General features: G+C 30.5%; 2 protein-coding genes across 2 annotated transcripts; both read left to right on the top strand.

Moving 5' to 3' along the window:
• Positions 1-11508: 11508 nt before the first annotated feature.
• LOC110627363 (methylesterase 3) lies at positions 11509-14870 on the top strand. Its single transcript, XM_021773645.2, has 3 exons — positions 11509-11926; positions 13921-14052; positions 14441-14870. Exons 1-3 carry the CDS (start codon positions 11561-11563, stop codon positions 14717-14719), a joined length of 777 nt encoding a protein of 258 aa, XP_021629337.1. The 5' UTR covers positions 11509-11560; the 3' UTR covers positions 14720-14870.
• A 143-nt stretch (positions 14871-15013) lies between these two features.
• LOC110627364 lies at positions 15014-16962 on the top strand. The gene is made up of 2 exons (XM_021773646.2): positions 15014-16528; positions 16647-16962. Exons 1-2 carry the CDS (start codon positions 15841-15843, stop codon positions 16700-16702), a joined length of 744 nt encoding a protein of 247 aa, XP_021629338.1. The 5' UTR covers positions 15014-15840; the 3' UTR covers positions 16703-16962.
• Positions 16963-17166: the final 204 nt, after the last annotated feature.

Raw genomic sequence — 17166 nt, 5'->3', positions numbered from 1 at the left:
TCCTAATAAATGTAATTATATGCATGTGGGGCTAGACATAGGGAGCATCTATGTAATTACTGACTACTCTCGGTACAATTATGTCTATTTGATATCTCATTAAATTGAGACTTTAAGTTGCTTCATTAAATTTTTAGATTTAGTTGAGAATTAATTAGCCAAAAAAGTAAAGGTTTTAAGAACCAATCGAGATAGAAAATTTTTATCAAAGCAATTTAGGAATTGTATAACAGAAAGGAGAAATAGAACCCTATTAGGTTAGGTGAATAATGAGATGAGTTAATTTTTTTAATAATTTATTAGAGTACATTATTAGTAATCACTATTGAATTTAACATAATCTTCACATAATCAGTAACTTTCACTCCATATGAGTTATGAACTAAACACAAATTTATTTGTGGATTTTAAAATAATAGGGTTGTCAAATTGTTCACAAATCTTCGTATAAATTTGGAGGACAAGGGGAAAAATATGTTCTTTTCAATATATCTTTGAGTAATTAAAAGGATATGTATTATTTAGTGAGTAAGAGAATGGAAGTTTAACTGATTTTGAATAATAAGGGATCACATTCTTTTTTTTTTTTCTAAGCATATAAAGATAGGATAAGTTTTACCTCTAAATTAAACTCGTGACCAGACTGCTTCCGCAATAGAAATTTTCTGATAGACACACGTCTAAGTGGGAGCAATATGGATACAGACGAATATGGTCATTAGTTTCATAATTGCATCTTGAAGTGAGTGTAGCCATCGAATATACTCCGAATGGGAATAATATGCATATTAATGAGTTAATAGATCAATCTTAGCTACGATGAATGTGTCATCTAAAGATTTTCAGTTATCATTTTGAGATTGAATGGGAAGTATTTATTATTACTCCTGATGGAGATGAGCTGAGAAATGTGTTTCTTAGCTCTTAGATCTGCAACTAAGAAAAAATGAATTAAAACAATGGAATGGAAAATAGAGTCAATAAAGAGTTAATCAATGTAGAGTTGCAATTAGGACGTAAATCAATTGAGAATTAGTGGATTCTCAAAGTGAAGTGTAAGCCTCACGACAGTATCAAAAGATACAAAACTCGTTTGGTAGCTAAGGGGGTACACACAATCACACAATAGGAAGGAAAGAATTTTAAGGATTTTTTTTTCAATCTATTGTGAGGTTTACCTCAATAAGTTTTTTTTTTTTTTATGGTTAATTGTATTAGTTGCTAACTTGGATCTTAAATTATATCAAATGGATGTGAAGACTATTTTTTCTCAAATGGAGAATTAAAATTTACATGAAATAGTCTACAAGTTTTAGTGTAAATGGCCAAGAGCACAAAGTGTGTAGATTCTTGAAGTCATTCTAAGCCCTCAAATAATCTTCGGAACTATGGTATATTAGATTTCAAAATACCATCGGGTTTTATGATTTCATTGTGATCAATGAGGATCATGAGAATGTACATAAAAGATTCAAGAATAAATTAGTAATCTTATCATTGTATGTAGACGATATACTAATAGCTAAAAATAATAGTGAGTATATCGTAACCGTTAATGTTAGGTTATTATCTTTTGAGGTGAAAAGGATAAAGAAGTTGCATATAATCTTAAGGTCAAGATTCTAAGGGATCATTAAGAAAACTATTGTCTCTTTCCAAGAACACTATATCATGAAAGTCTTACAATGATTGAATATGCAAGATTTAAAATCTATAGATACTCATTTTTCCAAAAAAAAAAAAAAAATAAGCTGTAGATTATGTCCTAAGACTCCAAAAGAGAGAGCTCAAATAAAATGTTCCATATAAGAGTGAGGTTAGGAGCCTGATGTATGCTATAAAGTGTACAAGTCTTGATATGTTCTATGCTATGAGTAAAGTAAATTAATTTGACCTTAAGCAAGCACACTAAATATTGTGAATTGGATATAGAGATATCTTGGTGTATATTAGATTATTTATGATGTTATCAAGGAAATAGTCTGCAAGTGGGAGACTATAGGGATGCAAAAAGAAGAGGAGATTTAGATGAGCTTAAATCTATCTTAAGATATATCTTCTTAAGAAGTAAGAAGTTATAGTTTACTATATTAGGAATATAAATGTACATAAAATGAAAGTTTTTTCTAAGCATGAAATGACTTCTAATAAATACTAATATAAAAGACGTTTTATACAAACTTGTGAAGTCATTGAATTAGCGTAAAAAATAAGATAATGAGTTAATATATTTAAATTATTAATTGCAATTGTGCAATTCATAAATATTTTGTATAAGAGATATAATTATAAGAAGTACGTTAGACAAATAACAAATGCTTCCTCACACGGTATTGGTTTTATTATCTAGTGAGATAATAAAACAGTATTGGTTTTATTATCTAGTGAGATAATAAAACACAAAACAATTATAATTTTTATTTTACTTATGGATAAAATTGAAAGCTTAAAAACTTATAATACAATATGTTATCTCAAAAAGATTGAAAATAATAATGGTAGTTCATTGTAATAAAATATATTGATCTTATGTGAATAAGTCACATTAACTGTCTTAACAGTCAGATGAAGTTCTATTTAAAAACGAGTAGCTTAGAGAACTTAAATTTGAACATTAAGGATGCTCAAATTATCATTTGTACGGTATCTTAGTTAGAGACATACACTCCATTATGAATGAAAAGAGATATCGTATCATGTGATTCATACTACATGTACTTGTGACCAATAATGGGAGTACAAGCGCTAATCTCTGCTTGTTAATGTGTGAGGTCCTAAAGATTATAAGTAATTTTACTAATACCCTTAGGACTCTGATATGTTACTTAAGACTTAATTTAATATCTGCTATCTTAAGATATTATCAGATGATTATGAATGATGCGACCTAACAAGATTTTTCTAGAAAAGCAAATTGAATTAAGGTTGAGAGTATCGAGATGCAAGAAAGATCATATAGAAATATTACACTAGTTTTATGTTCATTGACCAGTCAATTATACCTATATGTGGATAAAATATAATTATAAATATAAAAGAAAATAATTGAGATTATATGGATATTTAATTTGATAAATGATCTAGGATATCGCATACTACAACTACTTTGAATTTCACCATTCGAGCAATTATATTGCCCTAACAGGCATATAACACTTGAGCTCTTGAAGTATGCACAGGTCACATAGTCTATTTGTTAAGTATGAAAAATTGCAGTATACATGTCATCATGCCCTATCATATGTGAGTAGGAGATAAAAGAAATTATACACCCAAAATAGAGTCGAAAAAATAAAGTCCGAAATAAGGTTATGTATCTTATTTATAATAGTCCAATTTTAATTTATTTTATATAAATTAAAAAGAAGGAAAAAGTGAAAAAAAATTTGAAATTCAAACATTTAGCAGTTACATAGCAGAAGACCATGTAATTGCTCCTTTGCATGTAGTGGGCATAACTGCTTATTAATAATCTCTCTCTCATAATTCCTATCGTTAATAATAGAGAAAAAGTTCTCTCTCCCCTCTGTAAAAGGTATAATTTTTTACTCTCTCCTTCTAAAAGGCTACCAATTATCAAAATAGTTTTACAGGAGATCAAAAAGTTTGTTCTCAATTTATTTTTCCGTTGGCTATTTTCTTATGGATGTCGAGCTACCTTTTGTATGCGTCCAGTGACCTCCTGTGTTCACGTAAAACAAAAGGGCATCAGTCGTGAAATGTAAGGATATATAGATATATGGATTCCTGAGGAATACACTATAATTCCAATAACCCTTAGACTGTAAATTATATGCATGGTTTGTATAAAATACGTAATTATATATGAGTTATGTGATATAAGGTGAATAGATATGTTGTTTATTAATTTTGATTCTAGAAAATTTAAGGATTTTCCAATAGTTACAAAAAAATTCATTTTTTTATCATATATAATAATATGCCTTGGTAAAAAAATTATTTTATGTTAATAAAATTATAGTTTTAGTGTGCTTTTTATTCGTTGTCAAAAAGAAAATAAATGGGTGCCTTATAAGGAGACAGGTACAGCAGCTTCAAACCATTACTATTGATCTATAATTATAGTTAAAGAATATAAGGCAACAATTTACAACCGGTTCCTTAGACCCATATTTGTAGTAGTGTGTTTGTCCCTTTCAAATACTCATATCCTAATTTTCTTCACATTGTCCCAAACAAAGGACTCCAAGATTTGTTCTTAACAAATGACAGTTCATCCTTCTCTTTAAAGACTGGCTCTCAGAAGATTATGGTTTTTCGTTAACCATTGCCTTATTAGGAGTCATTTGGTTCATGAAAGAATCAATTTCTTAAGCCTTGATCTTTGTGTCCCTATTGAGTTCTGCTTGCGATGAAAAACTACATGTTATATAATGAAATCTACGAGATTTTCTATATTTAATCTTGAACATTCTCACCTCTTCTCCGATCTCTTCCACACCTTTAACTTAAGTTTCCCATTGATGATTTGTCATCTTCGTGATGCAACAGTCAAATATTTCATCCTTGATATTATTTTTCCTAGCAATGAGAAGCTGATTTATTTAGAAAAACAGGGTAAAATAATGAAACCTGAGTCATGTTGAACACTGTCCTTAAGGATTTATTTTGTAATCCCCCAGGATTAAACAGGTTCTTTTGGGATTTAATTTCCAGGATCATGACAATAAGAATTTATCTCTAATTTATAACCTAGCAGAAAATAATAAAATAGAAAAAATGGGAGTTTTTATTTTTGTAAAGATGGAGGGTATTTATAGTAGAAAAACTGACCGTTATATATGGTTATAAAAATCTTGAGATAATATAATAAAATCATAAAGGTCAGATTTAATATTATATTTAAATCTTATAAATAAAATATTTAATGACCATAAATCTTCAACGATCATAAAATCCTTAATGACCATAAAATCTTTAACGACCATAAAATCTTTAATGAGTATAAAATCTTTTGAAATCTAAACTAATTTTACAACAATCCTCCACAAATTTCAAAAGAATTTTCATTGCTGAATTTAGAAATATAGTGTATATGTTTCTAATATGGTGTCTTTTAGATTATGAACCAGACCTAGATTAATAAGACTTAATATACAGAGGAATTAGTAAAACTTTTGTTTCTATGAACCAAAAACTCTTTTTTATATGCTAATATCCCATCAATCTCATAACACTCCACAGATCTTGTTGTCAACGTTGTTTTGAGCTAATAGGCCATGCGCGTGCCTGGTAGTTCATAAGTGCTCTAGATATTATGCCACAATCTCATAGAAGAGGCCCCACTTCACACTTATATAGGTGATATCATCAAGTGTATACTGCAATTTATACACCACCCATAAGGGATATGAATATCATTAAGAGCTTTCATCTCATCCTCTCATTAATGCAGTCTAGACAGATCATGTTGTCAACGTTGTTTTGCGCTAATAGGCCATGCGCGCGCCTGGTAGTTCATAAGTGCTCTAGAGATTATGCCACAATCTCATAGAAGAGGCCCCACTTCATACTTATATAGGTGATATCATCAAGTGTATACTGCAATTTATACACCACCCATAAGGGATATGAATATCATTAAGAGCTTCCATCTCATCCTCTCATTAATGCAGTCTAGCACTTCTCACACCATAGGAAGGGACAACAATAAATAGTGCTATCAGAACTAATAAGTGACTTGTTATTACCCATATAACCTTTTTCATGGGATCTCCAATCATAAAGGTTGGGTTTCCATCACTGTTAATTTCAAATTGGCTCAAGTCCTATTTCTCTCGATGTTTCATCTATTAGTTTTCTCCCTAACGGTTTAGTCAGAGGATCGGCCAAATTCACTTCTGACTTCACATAATCAATGGAAATAGTTCCATTTTTCAGCAACTACTTAATAACATTATGTCTCAGACGAATATGTCTATTCTTACCATTGAAAGTTTTATTCTTTGCAATGGCTATTGCCCGTTGGAAATTACAATGCATTGATACAGATGGTGTTGGTGAAAAATTCATTAAATGCAATAGACTCCCAATGATCTGTGCATATTCAGATTGAGCAATAGAGTCACTTCTATTTTTTTTTTAATTGATAATTAGGATCATAAGTGGTACTCACTAGTTTGACATTGAAATGTCCAAACTTCCTTAGAAGCTTCTCAACATAATGCTCTTATGATAGCATTAGATTATCATTCTTTCTTATGATTCTAACTCCTAAAATCACATTTGCCTCTTCCATATCTTTCATATCAAATTTAGAGGCAAGAAAAGTTTTTGATTTATAAACTATATCATAATTTGTACAAAAAATAAGCATATCATCCACATATAAACAGATAATCACAGATTCATCATTTATACATTTTGTATATAGACACTTATCAACTTCAACAGAGGTAAAACCATCATTCAACAAAACTTGATCAAATTTCTCATGCCACTATTTGGGGGCTTGTTTTAATCCATATAATAATCTAAAAAGTTTGCAGACTTTATTTTCTTGACCAGAAATAATACAACCATTAGGTTGTACCATATAAATTTCTTCTTCCAAGTCTCCATTTAAAAAAGCTATTTTAACATCCATTTGATAAATAACAAATTTATGTATGAAAGCTAAAGCAATTAATATTATAATAGAAGAAATTCTAGTTATAGGAGCAAAGGGCTCAAAATAATCTATATTTTATTTTTAAAAAAAATCTTTTGCTACTAACCTTGTTTTATACTTTTCAATTGACCCATTTGGGTTATATTTTCTTTTGAAAATCCATTTACAACCAATAGGTTTAGCTCCTGGAGGCAAGTCTACTAAAGTCTAAGTACCATTTTGAGTAATAGAATCAATTTCAGCTTTAATTATTTCTTTCCAAAAAGGAGCTTCAGAAAAACTTAAAAGTTCATTTTCAACAAGATAAATGTAAAAGTCATTTCCAAAAGAAGTCTTTTTTTTTCTTTTACTTCTTCATAAATTTTCATTATTATTTTCAAAATGATTTTCATAAATATCTTCCTTAGGTGCATGAGAAATTTTCTCAACTTTTAAATGAAAAATAAGTTCAAAAAAAAAAACTCAGCATTTTTTGTTTCAATTATAGTGTTACAATCAAGCACATCACTTTTCAAACAAGAAATCTATATGCAGCACTATGTTCAGCATGACCTATAAACATGCAATCATAAGTTTTTGAACCTATTTTTCATTTCTTAGGATCAGGAAGAATTACTTTAGCAAGACACCCTCACACTTTTAAATATTTTAAGTTAGGTGTATAACTTTTCTAAAGTTCATAGGGTGTTTTATCAGTTTTCTTATAGGGTAACCTATTTTGTAGATAACAAGTAGATAATAAAGCTTCCCCCAAAGGTTATTAGGTGAGGAAGAACTTATTAATATAGCATTCATCATTTCTTTTAATGTTCTATTTTGTTCCTTTCCGCTACTCCATGAGATTCAGGTGAATAAAGTGGAGTAAATTCATGAATTATTTCTTCTTTTTCACAAAAGTCATTAAATAAGATATATTATCCACCTTTATCTGATCTAATCCTTTTTATTTTCCTATTTAATTGATTTTCTACTTCAGCTTTATACAATTGAAATATATCAAATGCTTCATCTTTGTTTCTAAGCAAATATATTTTAGTATATCTAGAATAGCCATCAATAAAGGTTACATAATATTTTTTATCACGTCTATTCATAGTTTGTTTTAAATCCCCTAAGTTTGTGTGTATTAAACAAAGTAATTCAGATTCTCTATACGTAGTTAAACATGATTTTCTTTTTTTGGTTGACATAGATTCTACACAAATCTCACATTTATTTAAACATGTATTACCTGTACCAGATATTGTATCAAGATATTGCATTTTTTTTTAATATAAGAAGCACTAACATGTCCTAATCTAGCATACCATAAATGAAAAGAATCAAGCAAGAAAAGCACAAGAAGATACATTTCCATTTGTTATTGCAAAAATATTGAGAACAAAGGGTCCCTTATTACAACAACATTTTCCAATAAAATTATTAATTTTAGTTAGTATAATTTTGTCTGACCCAAAAGACACCTTAATCCCAGTTTTTCCCAATAGAGCTATAAAAATTAAATTAGCTCTTATATTAGGTACATGAAGTACCTCATTAAGTGCAAATGTCTTGCCAGATGTGAGTTTGAGAAGAACTTTCCCTTTACCAAGGATACTTGCAGTCCTAGAATCACCCAAATACACATATTATTCTTCTTCCCCCACTGTAGAGTAGGAGGAAAACGCATTTCTGTTTGTACAGATATGCCTAGTAGCACCAGAATCTACTACCTATTCTTGCACATTAGCTACAAGAAAAGTTTGAGAAATGACCGCAACAATAATGTCATCTCCTTCAACTAAATTCACTTTTGGTTTAGGAGGATTGTCATTTATCACTCTTTTCCTGCACTGGGGTGCATCATGACCCGGCTTACCACATACAAGACAATATCTTTTCTTTTTAAAGATAAGATTATTAAACTTAGATTTGTAATCAGGTTTCTTATTTTCGTACCTGTTATTTGATTTGTGCACTTTTCCTTGTACAAGGTTTGCTCTTGTAGCCAACTCTTTACTTTTTGCAGCTTTAAGTTCCCTCCTGTTTGTATTTTCAATCTTCGAGATGTCATGAAAAGATTTGGCGTATGGAGCAGCAGGCAGTGCAGAAGTAAAGACAGTGACAATATTTGGTTCTATTTGTGTACAGATAAATCCTTAAGATTGTTAGAAAAATAGGGTAAAATAATGAAACCTGAGTCGTGTTGAACACTGTCCTTAAGGATTTATTTTGTAATCCCCCAAGATTAAATAGATTTTTCTAGGATTTAATTTTCACGATCAAGACAACAAGAATTTATCTCTAATTTATAACTCAGCAGAAAATACAGAGGAAAGAAAGAATAAAATAGAAAAAATGGGAGTTTTTATCTTTATAAAGATGGAGGCTATTTATAGTAGAAAAACTGACCGTTATATATGGTTATAAAAATCTTGAAATAATATAATAAAATCATAACGGTTAGATTTAATATTATATTTAAATTTGATTAAAAAAAATATTATATTTAAATCTCATAAATAAAATATTTAATGATCATAAAATTTTCAACGATTATAAAATTTTTAATGATCATAAAATTTTCAACGACTATAAAATTAAATTTAAAATTTAAAGATTTAAGTGTTTGATTTTAAAAATAAAAAAATTGATCCGTCAATTATGCTAAACTCAAAATTAAAATGTAATTTACCTTTTCTAATTGTGGAAAAATTATTTGGAATTGGACCGTGAATCTAACCTAAAACTAAAACTAAGTACGTTAAAATTATTATAACATTTATTTACTTTTTGTAATATTTATTTATTACTTTAAGGCGGTATTTTTCCAACACCATCTGCCATATATTAATCGGTTTTTATTTTTTCTTTCATTGAAAGATTAGAGTTCTCCTAACATTGCTACTGTGAGTTCATGGGTTGCTCTAGTCTTACTTCTTGCGTGTTTGTGCTCCTCCTTTGCTGCTTGCTCTTGCCGTCGCTACGTTTTCTCTTTTCCTGTCGTTGCTGCTTTTGCTTTTATTGTGTGTTGATCTATCCTTGGATGTTAGTTTTCAATTGTTGTGGTCCATTATTGTTTTCTTCTATTTGTGTTTGTGATTTGATTATATGATGGCATGTTGAAATTTGGTTGCATGCTTAGATTTCTTATGAGATTTTTTAATGGGATTTTAACTTTTGGTTTGAAATTTTGTTAATTATAAAGCTGAACATATGCGATTTGCTAATTGACGGTGAAATTTGGATTTTGTGGTTGAATTTATTTCGAGATTCATTAGGAGATTTTGATTATGAAAAAATTATTATCAAGTTTCTAAATTTTTTTAAAAATTAATTAATTTATTTTTATTTAAAGATCAATCAATTAAAATGTTTTTAAATTTTATTATAAGATTCAACTCTTTAGTCTTTTTGAAAAAATATTAAGCTATCTTAAATTATTTATATTATTTATTCCCTATAATTTTAATAATACATATTATTTAATTTAAAAAATCAGTTTAATTTTATAAAATATAAAAATATTTTAATTAAATAATTTTAAAATAATGATAAACTAATAAATTATTTAAAAATTCCGAAAAAACTTGATAGTAATTTTCTGTTAATATTCCATTATGAACTCTCGAACTCTAATTGTAACACCATGAACTGAATCAAATTTTATTCGGATTTGATTTGTAAACCAGTCAATTATTTTCTCTTAAATTATTGATTATTATTTTTTAATTATAGAAAGTTATAATATTAAATATAAAATTATTATTAAAAATTGAAAAATTATTAGTTTTAGAAAAAAGATAACAAATTTGATCGTAATTTAAAAATTTCAATTGACCCATATTTCAGGGGCGAAATTGAGATTTCTTCCCATTCTCCATTTGTGTTTTGATAATAATACGTATATATGGAGAAATTGTGGTGAGAATACCAAATTGTATGGTCATTGCAAGAAGGACCAAACTTGTCCTTTGTAGATATGGGCGGCTATTGTCTCTTCTAATCAAAGATAGAAGAAAATGATACGTCATATGGAACAATGTATTTAATTTCCTTCCGTGTTCAATTTGTATTGCGTATAGTTTAATCTGGACGTAGGAGGGAAATTAATGATGGACTACTTGAAAAAATGCGCGTTAAATTAAATAATTTTACATTTTGATTGGCTAAAAAAAGGAATGTTGATTTTATTTAAAATTTCTATTCTATTTAAATTCAAACTCTATTTTCTTAATAGACATGATTTTATCAAAAGTAAATGACTTTTATGTCTTTAAATTATGTCAAAATTAATATATATTTTTCTGTTTCAAAATTTAATATTTATAATATTGATTTATTGAAAATAAATTTTTTTCATTTTAATAAAATTAATTCACTTTTAATTAAATCAGATGAAAAGTAATTAAAAAAATACTTATTCTTTTTCTATTGAACTTCTACCTGTATGTCTATTGCATTTCTTTTTGCCGATTCTTTCTTAGGCATGCGTCGTTCTTTTTTTTTGCTTGGATCTGTGCACGTAGTAAAAATGATGGTGTTAAGTGATTTTCGATAATTTAGAGAGTTTCGATTATAGACTTAAGAATTTTGAACCGTTTAGCTCTTAATTAGACCTCTCTCCTTTAATCCACTAAAGTTTTCGTACAATTAATTTTGCATCATTAAAAAAAACAAGTGACTTGACAAATTAAAAGAAAAAATTCATCATATTATGTGATACTTTGTCATATCCTCCGTTTATTTTTCATATTTGGCTGCTCAAACATTGCTTGAAGAAATGCCACGTGGAACTGGGGATCATCGACTGTAGGGCCACTACAGCTGGCCTTGAATTTGTGTAATGTGACAGGTTTTGGACATTTATGAATAACATCGTCTTACACAAACCTGTGGGTCGAAACCAACCTTAATTAACAGGAGAAATCGAAGCTGTGGTGATAGAACATGGAGGACAGACAAAGGCACTTCGTGTTAGTCCATGGAGCCTGCCATGGAGCATGGAGTTGGTATAAGGTGGCGACTCTGCTAAAATCAGCCAATCACAAAGTTACAGCTTTGGACTTGGCTGCTTCAGGAGTTCACCCAAAGCAGTTAACTGATCTTCATTCATTCTCGGACTATTATGAGCCGTTGATGGAATTCATGAAGTCTCTGCCACCAGAAGAGAGGGTGATTTTAGTAGGTCACAGCATGGGTGGGCTCAGTATATCTGCTGCGATGGAAAGGTTTCCTGAGAAAATTTCTGCAGCAGTCTTTGCTACAGCTTTTATGCCAGGCCCTGACTTCAGTTACAACTCTATTCGAGAAGAGGTACCATTCGCTCTTTCTCTCGCACACTCTGCACACACTACTAAGAAACAGATTTAAGAAGTTATTATTATTATTATTATTATTTTTTTTTTTCATCAACGAAATAATATTTTTAATTTTTTTTATTAAAAATAAATACAAAATGTGAAAAAAAATTTTAAAATCTAATTTTACTTTCAAATAAAATTCTTTATTTAGATCTTGAATATTACTATTATTAATAAATCAGTGTCTATATTTTTAAAAATTTATTAAAACGATCTTATCTTTTTTTATATCTATTAAAATATTTTTATTATTTTTTTTTCATTAACGAAATAATCTCTCCTCTTTATCTTCCTTCTAAGAAAAAGAAGAAGAAGATGAGAATGATCAATGAGAAAAAAAAAAAAGAAGAAGAAAAAGAAAAGGAGAAGAAGAAGAAGATGATTATAAAAAATCACCGCCTCCCTGTTTTTTAAAGAAGAAGAATAAAAAAAAAAATTAAAGAAAAAGAAGAAAAAGAAGAATCAAAAAAGAAAAAGAAAAGGAAAAAGAATCGATGAAGAAGATGAAAAAGAAGAAGAAAAAGGTAATTTGGTCTATAGCTATATTTTTAATGACTGAAATAGATAAAAATATTATTTTATTAATATAAAAAAAAATAAGAACGTTTTAATAAATTTTTAAAAATATAAAGACTAACTTATTAATAATAACAATATTTAAAAATTAAATTATAAATATCTCATTTAACAATGTACATTAAATTATTATTTTATATATTTTAAATATAACCTTTTCTCTCATATAGCGATACACACTATTATAAAAATATGTTCAAAATAAGAACGATAAATTATTATATTAGTATTTTAATTGTAACTCCAAATGAATATGAATAATTTAAAACTTACTAAGTGTTATTAAAATTATAATTTTATTAAATATATTATATAAAAAAATAATTTCTTTTAGTAATTTTAAACCGTTATTAAATTATTATCTTCATAATATTTGGCAACAATTTCACTACCGTATAAATACTGTTGTTTAAACCTTAAATTGCAGCAGTGACATAAACCAGTTTTCTTTGAAAAATTATACAATATATGAAAAGTATTATGGGACACGATAGAATAATACTTCCGACCATTTATGTTATGTTATAAAATTAAAATAATTTAATAGATTGATAGTTATTCTCTTTTAATAAACTCATATAAATAAAAATTTTAATTTTATTAATTAAAAATATCACATCATTCATACCATTTAGCTACTCTAAAATCACTGAATAATTTCTTGTTTTCTTTTGTCAGTAGTATTTTGTTGAAAATTAAGATGATTTTTTAAGTTATCATGCTTGAAATCATCAACAGATATGGGAAAGACTTGAGTTGAGTAAATAAAGCAAGAAAGTTCACAAGAAAAGAGAAAAGAAAAATTTTCTTTCACATTTGTTGACAGAGAATTGCAATGTCGATTCATCCAATGAACATTGCATGTGTCGGCCATCACTGTCATGTTAATTTAATTATTATTTTCTATCTTAATCGGCCACAAGTAAATAAAAAACTAAATCTTGTAATTTATATGCCTAAATTAAAATAGAATAAAAAACATCAAATTGTGGGGTTATAGACAATATAGATTAATTTGATAAGGGTCAAGTTTAATAATATGAGTCAATGGTATATGATTGAATTAATTCAATAGGCAGATTCAAGTAAATTTATTAAAAAAGAATTTTAATTGCCAATAAGTAAAACTCAAATATGTAATTATATAATAAGTATAAATATATAAAAGAATGTGATTGTAGCATTTTCATTATTAATACTAACCGTAAATAACTGCAATTATGCAAGGCAAACTGACAATTTTGATGCAATAACTATGGAGATTGTCTAATATTTGTACAAACATCCATACCCAATAGTATCATTTGTGCACTTGTGCTTCTACTACTGTCTGCCTTTTATTTTTGACATCTACTTTTGAAAAATTTACAGGTTGATAGACAACTGGATTCATTCATGGACACACAATTTACTTTTGCTAACGGACAAAACAACCCTCCAACCTCCATGTTGTTTGGACCTGACATCTTGTCAACCAGGCTGTACCAGCTCTCCCCATCTGAGGTATTGCTACAATAATTACTACAATAAATGCTCAAATGATGGAAAAATTTTTACTGCAAAAAGTGTAAAGTTTGTAATTATAAATTGATATCAGATACATATGATTATTATATGTTTTTACTATAAAATTATACTCATAGTTATTATATTAATAATTATAAATATTATTGGTAAACATTTTTTTATTAATATTTATAATTTTTATTATTGATATATTTTTTTTATATATAATTAGTAATAATTATTTACATTGCTACTCATATTAGTTAATATAGCAGGTAATTTCTTTTTTACTTATTCTAATATTTGTTATAATGATAATTATTATTTAGATTTTTTTTTTCTCCTATAATTGGATAGCTTTATCTTTTCCTGGATCAATAAGCAGGATCTGATTCTGGCTACATTGACGATGAGACCTTTCCCTCTGCATGATGATGGTTCACAAAATCTAATGCTCACAAAAGATAAATATGGATCTGTTACTCGAATTTACGTTGTGTGTGGCCAAGATAAGATAATAAACGAGGATGTTCAGAGGTGGATGATCCAAAACAATCCAACTGATGAGGTTAAGATTATTGCTGATTCTGATCACATGGTCATGTTTTCCAAATCACAGGAGCTTTGCTCTTGCCTCCTGGAAATTGCAAGGAAATACCTGTGAATTCAAAAACTTGCTTATTGTGGTAACTTCCGCTGGCTTGTTGATGCAGAATGAGAATAGAATAAAGCATGGAAGCAGAATGAGAAAAGAATAAAGCATGGAAATGTAGTAACTTAGAACATCTTTTAATAATATTATCAATTATTGCTCAGTTTTTTTTTTTTTTAATACAAAAAAGTATAAAAGCCGAACACAATTGATGAGTTACCCAATGGAAGGTAACCTCCTCTTTTCTCACCATAAAAGCAAATATCTTAATAGGCGAGAGATTTGAACTCAAGATCTCACTTGTTTTCTATACTTAAAGATAAAGGAAGACCAATCAGATTTAAATATGATAACATGATAATGCATTCCTAAGGATCACAGCTTCATTTATTTGCAGATTAGTTCATTGATGATCTGAAATCCAAAAAAGGTAGCGTTTAGGTGTGTATGAGTATGCTTGGCTGGAATGGTTCATGCCTCCTTCTTTTATTGCCTTTTTTCTGGTCCTCTAGTGATGCATAACCGCCATCTTGCTACAATGCCACTTGTTGCTATCACACAGAACCATACGTATGGGCGTACCTGCTTGCCCACCCTCGTCGGGCAGCCATTTAATTCACTTCTGGCGCTCGTGTTGATAGGGTCGTGGCGTAGTTGGGCTTGCTCTCCTGCTCCTCATCACTTCAGATGAACTGGGTTCCTCTCGGATGAGTCTGGGCCCCGGTCAGCCCGACCTGCTTCAACCATAGACTGGGTTGTGTGCTAATGGGTCAGCTTGCATAGTGGGCTCTGAAAGGTCTTGGGCCCGGTTCTTATGCAAGGGCTCGACTGCGGCCCGAGTGCCAATAGCCCTGCACTCATCAAGTGCCCCTTTACCTCTTTACCTGCTTATTAGTTATCCTATGATTAATGAAAAGGTAAATTCCAAAACCTCAATTATGATCGTGCGAGCCTATGGAGGCTCCCTTTAAAACGTCTCTTCTATGTCTTTACCCATTTCAAATTCATGCTTTCAGTTTTGCTCTAGACTCTTCTTCTTGCTCTGCTTCAGACTCTTCTTCTTGCTCTGCTTCCTCTAATTTGTCTTTCCTCCTCTCTGCAAAATTTTCCTGAGGTACGTCTCCATTTTCCTTATGGCCACCATTGGAATCCCCAATATTGTAGGTCTGAGGTCCACGGTCACCCCTTCCACTCTTTCCAACTTTTTCTCCGTGGAATACATAGACACCTCCATCTGTAGGATTCCTCTTTACAATGAGAGGATTGTTCTTCTTGTTCCTCCGTCGATGGGTTTGATAGACCCCCAACAAGGTCACAGTTTGATTTTCTATGTCAAGCAATGCGACTTTGGGTTAACCTTTCCTTTCTCCCCCTTCTTTATCGAGGTCTTTCGTCACTTCGGAGTGACCCCTCATATGTTATCTCCGAATTTCATCCTCTTCATGTGTTCTTTCGAGTCAATTGGTTTGTCTTGGGGTCTTGTCCCTTCTGTCACTCTATTTTTCACCTTCTTTTGTTTAGTCCAGGCAAATCACGGGTTTTACTATTTTGCTCCTCAGGGAGGGTTGTCTATCTTCATGGGGTACAAAGACTCAATAAAAGGCCAGGCTAAGGCCTTCGTGGTGGTAGAGTTGAAGGAAGGCTTTCGGATCGACTGGGATGTTGATCTCTCCTGGAGGGAGGTTCTCCAAGGCTGTAACGACCTTCCTCAGCTGCCCCTGGTGGACCAGATCTGCCTTCTTCAACTGACCTCTGTTCAAAGGAAGTATGATGTCAAGAAGTGCACGTTCATGTCTAGTCTTCGGGACTGCCAGGAAGCCGGTACTCGTTAATGACTGTTTTCCTGTCTTTTTCTCCCCCCCCCCTTTTTTTTCTTTTATAGTTGTGTTTTTCTTTTAATTGTGCTTGGCCTTGACTCATGTTGTTTTTGTTTTTTCAGCTTCCACTATGCCAATGGATAAGGTCAAGTTGATCAGTTGCAGATGCGAACCGTGAAGTTTTCCATATGGTCACTCCCACTATGGTAGGTCGGACTGCTGTCCCTGCTTCTTCTCGGGTGCTAGTGCCTGTAAGTAAGGACTCTCGGTCTGTGGCCTCTAGGGCCTTACTCATGGTAAGGCTCCAACCTCATTGTAATACCCGGCTAGATTCCGGTATCGGAATTCCTACCGTCCGGTGGAATCTCGGGTGTCGGAGACTTCTAGAAGGGTAAAACCATGTTTTTATAAAATGTTTTAATGTAATTTATGTTTTTAAGCAAGAAAGAAAATGAGTTTTTGCATGAAAATAGCATTGGAGGAAAACTCGGGTTCGGCCGCCGAACATGCATGCGCTTCGGGAGTGCTTTAGGCCCCCGAAGGCATAAGTGAGGGAAGTCCAGGTTCGGCCGCCGAACATGGCATGCATGCGGAGGCACGTTAGGCCCCCGAAAGTGGCCTGGCCAGCCACCTATAAAGGGG

Source organism: Manihot esculenta, chromosome 12 (assembly GCF_001659605.2).
Source record: "Manihot esculenta cultivar AM560-2 chromosome 12, M.esculenta_v8, whole genome shotgun sequence".
Classification (NCBI taxonomy): Eukaryota; Viridiplantae; Streptophyta; class Magnoliopsida; order Malpighiales; family Euphorbiaceae; genus Manihot; species Manihot esculenta.
Note: the sequence above shows the minus strand (reverse complement) of the source record. Positions and strands in the feature narration are given on the sequence as shown.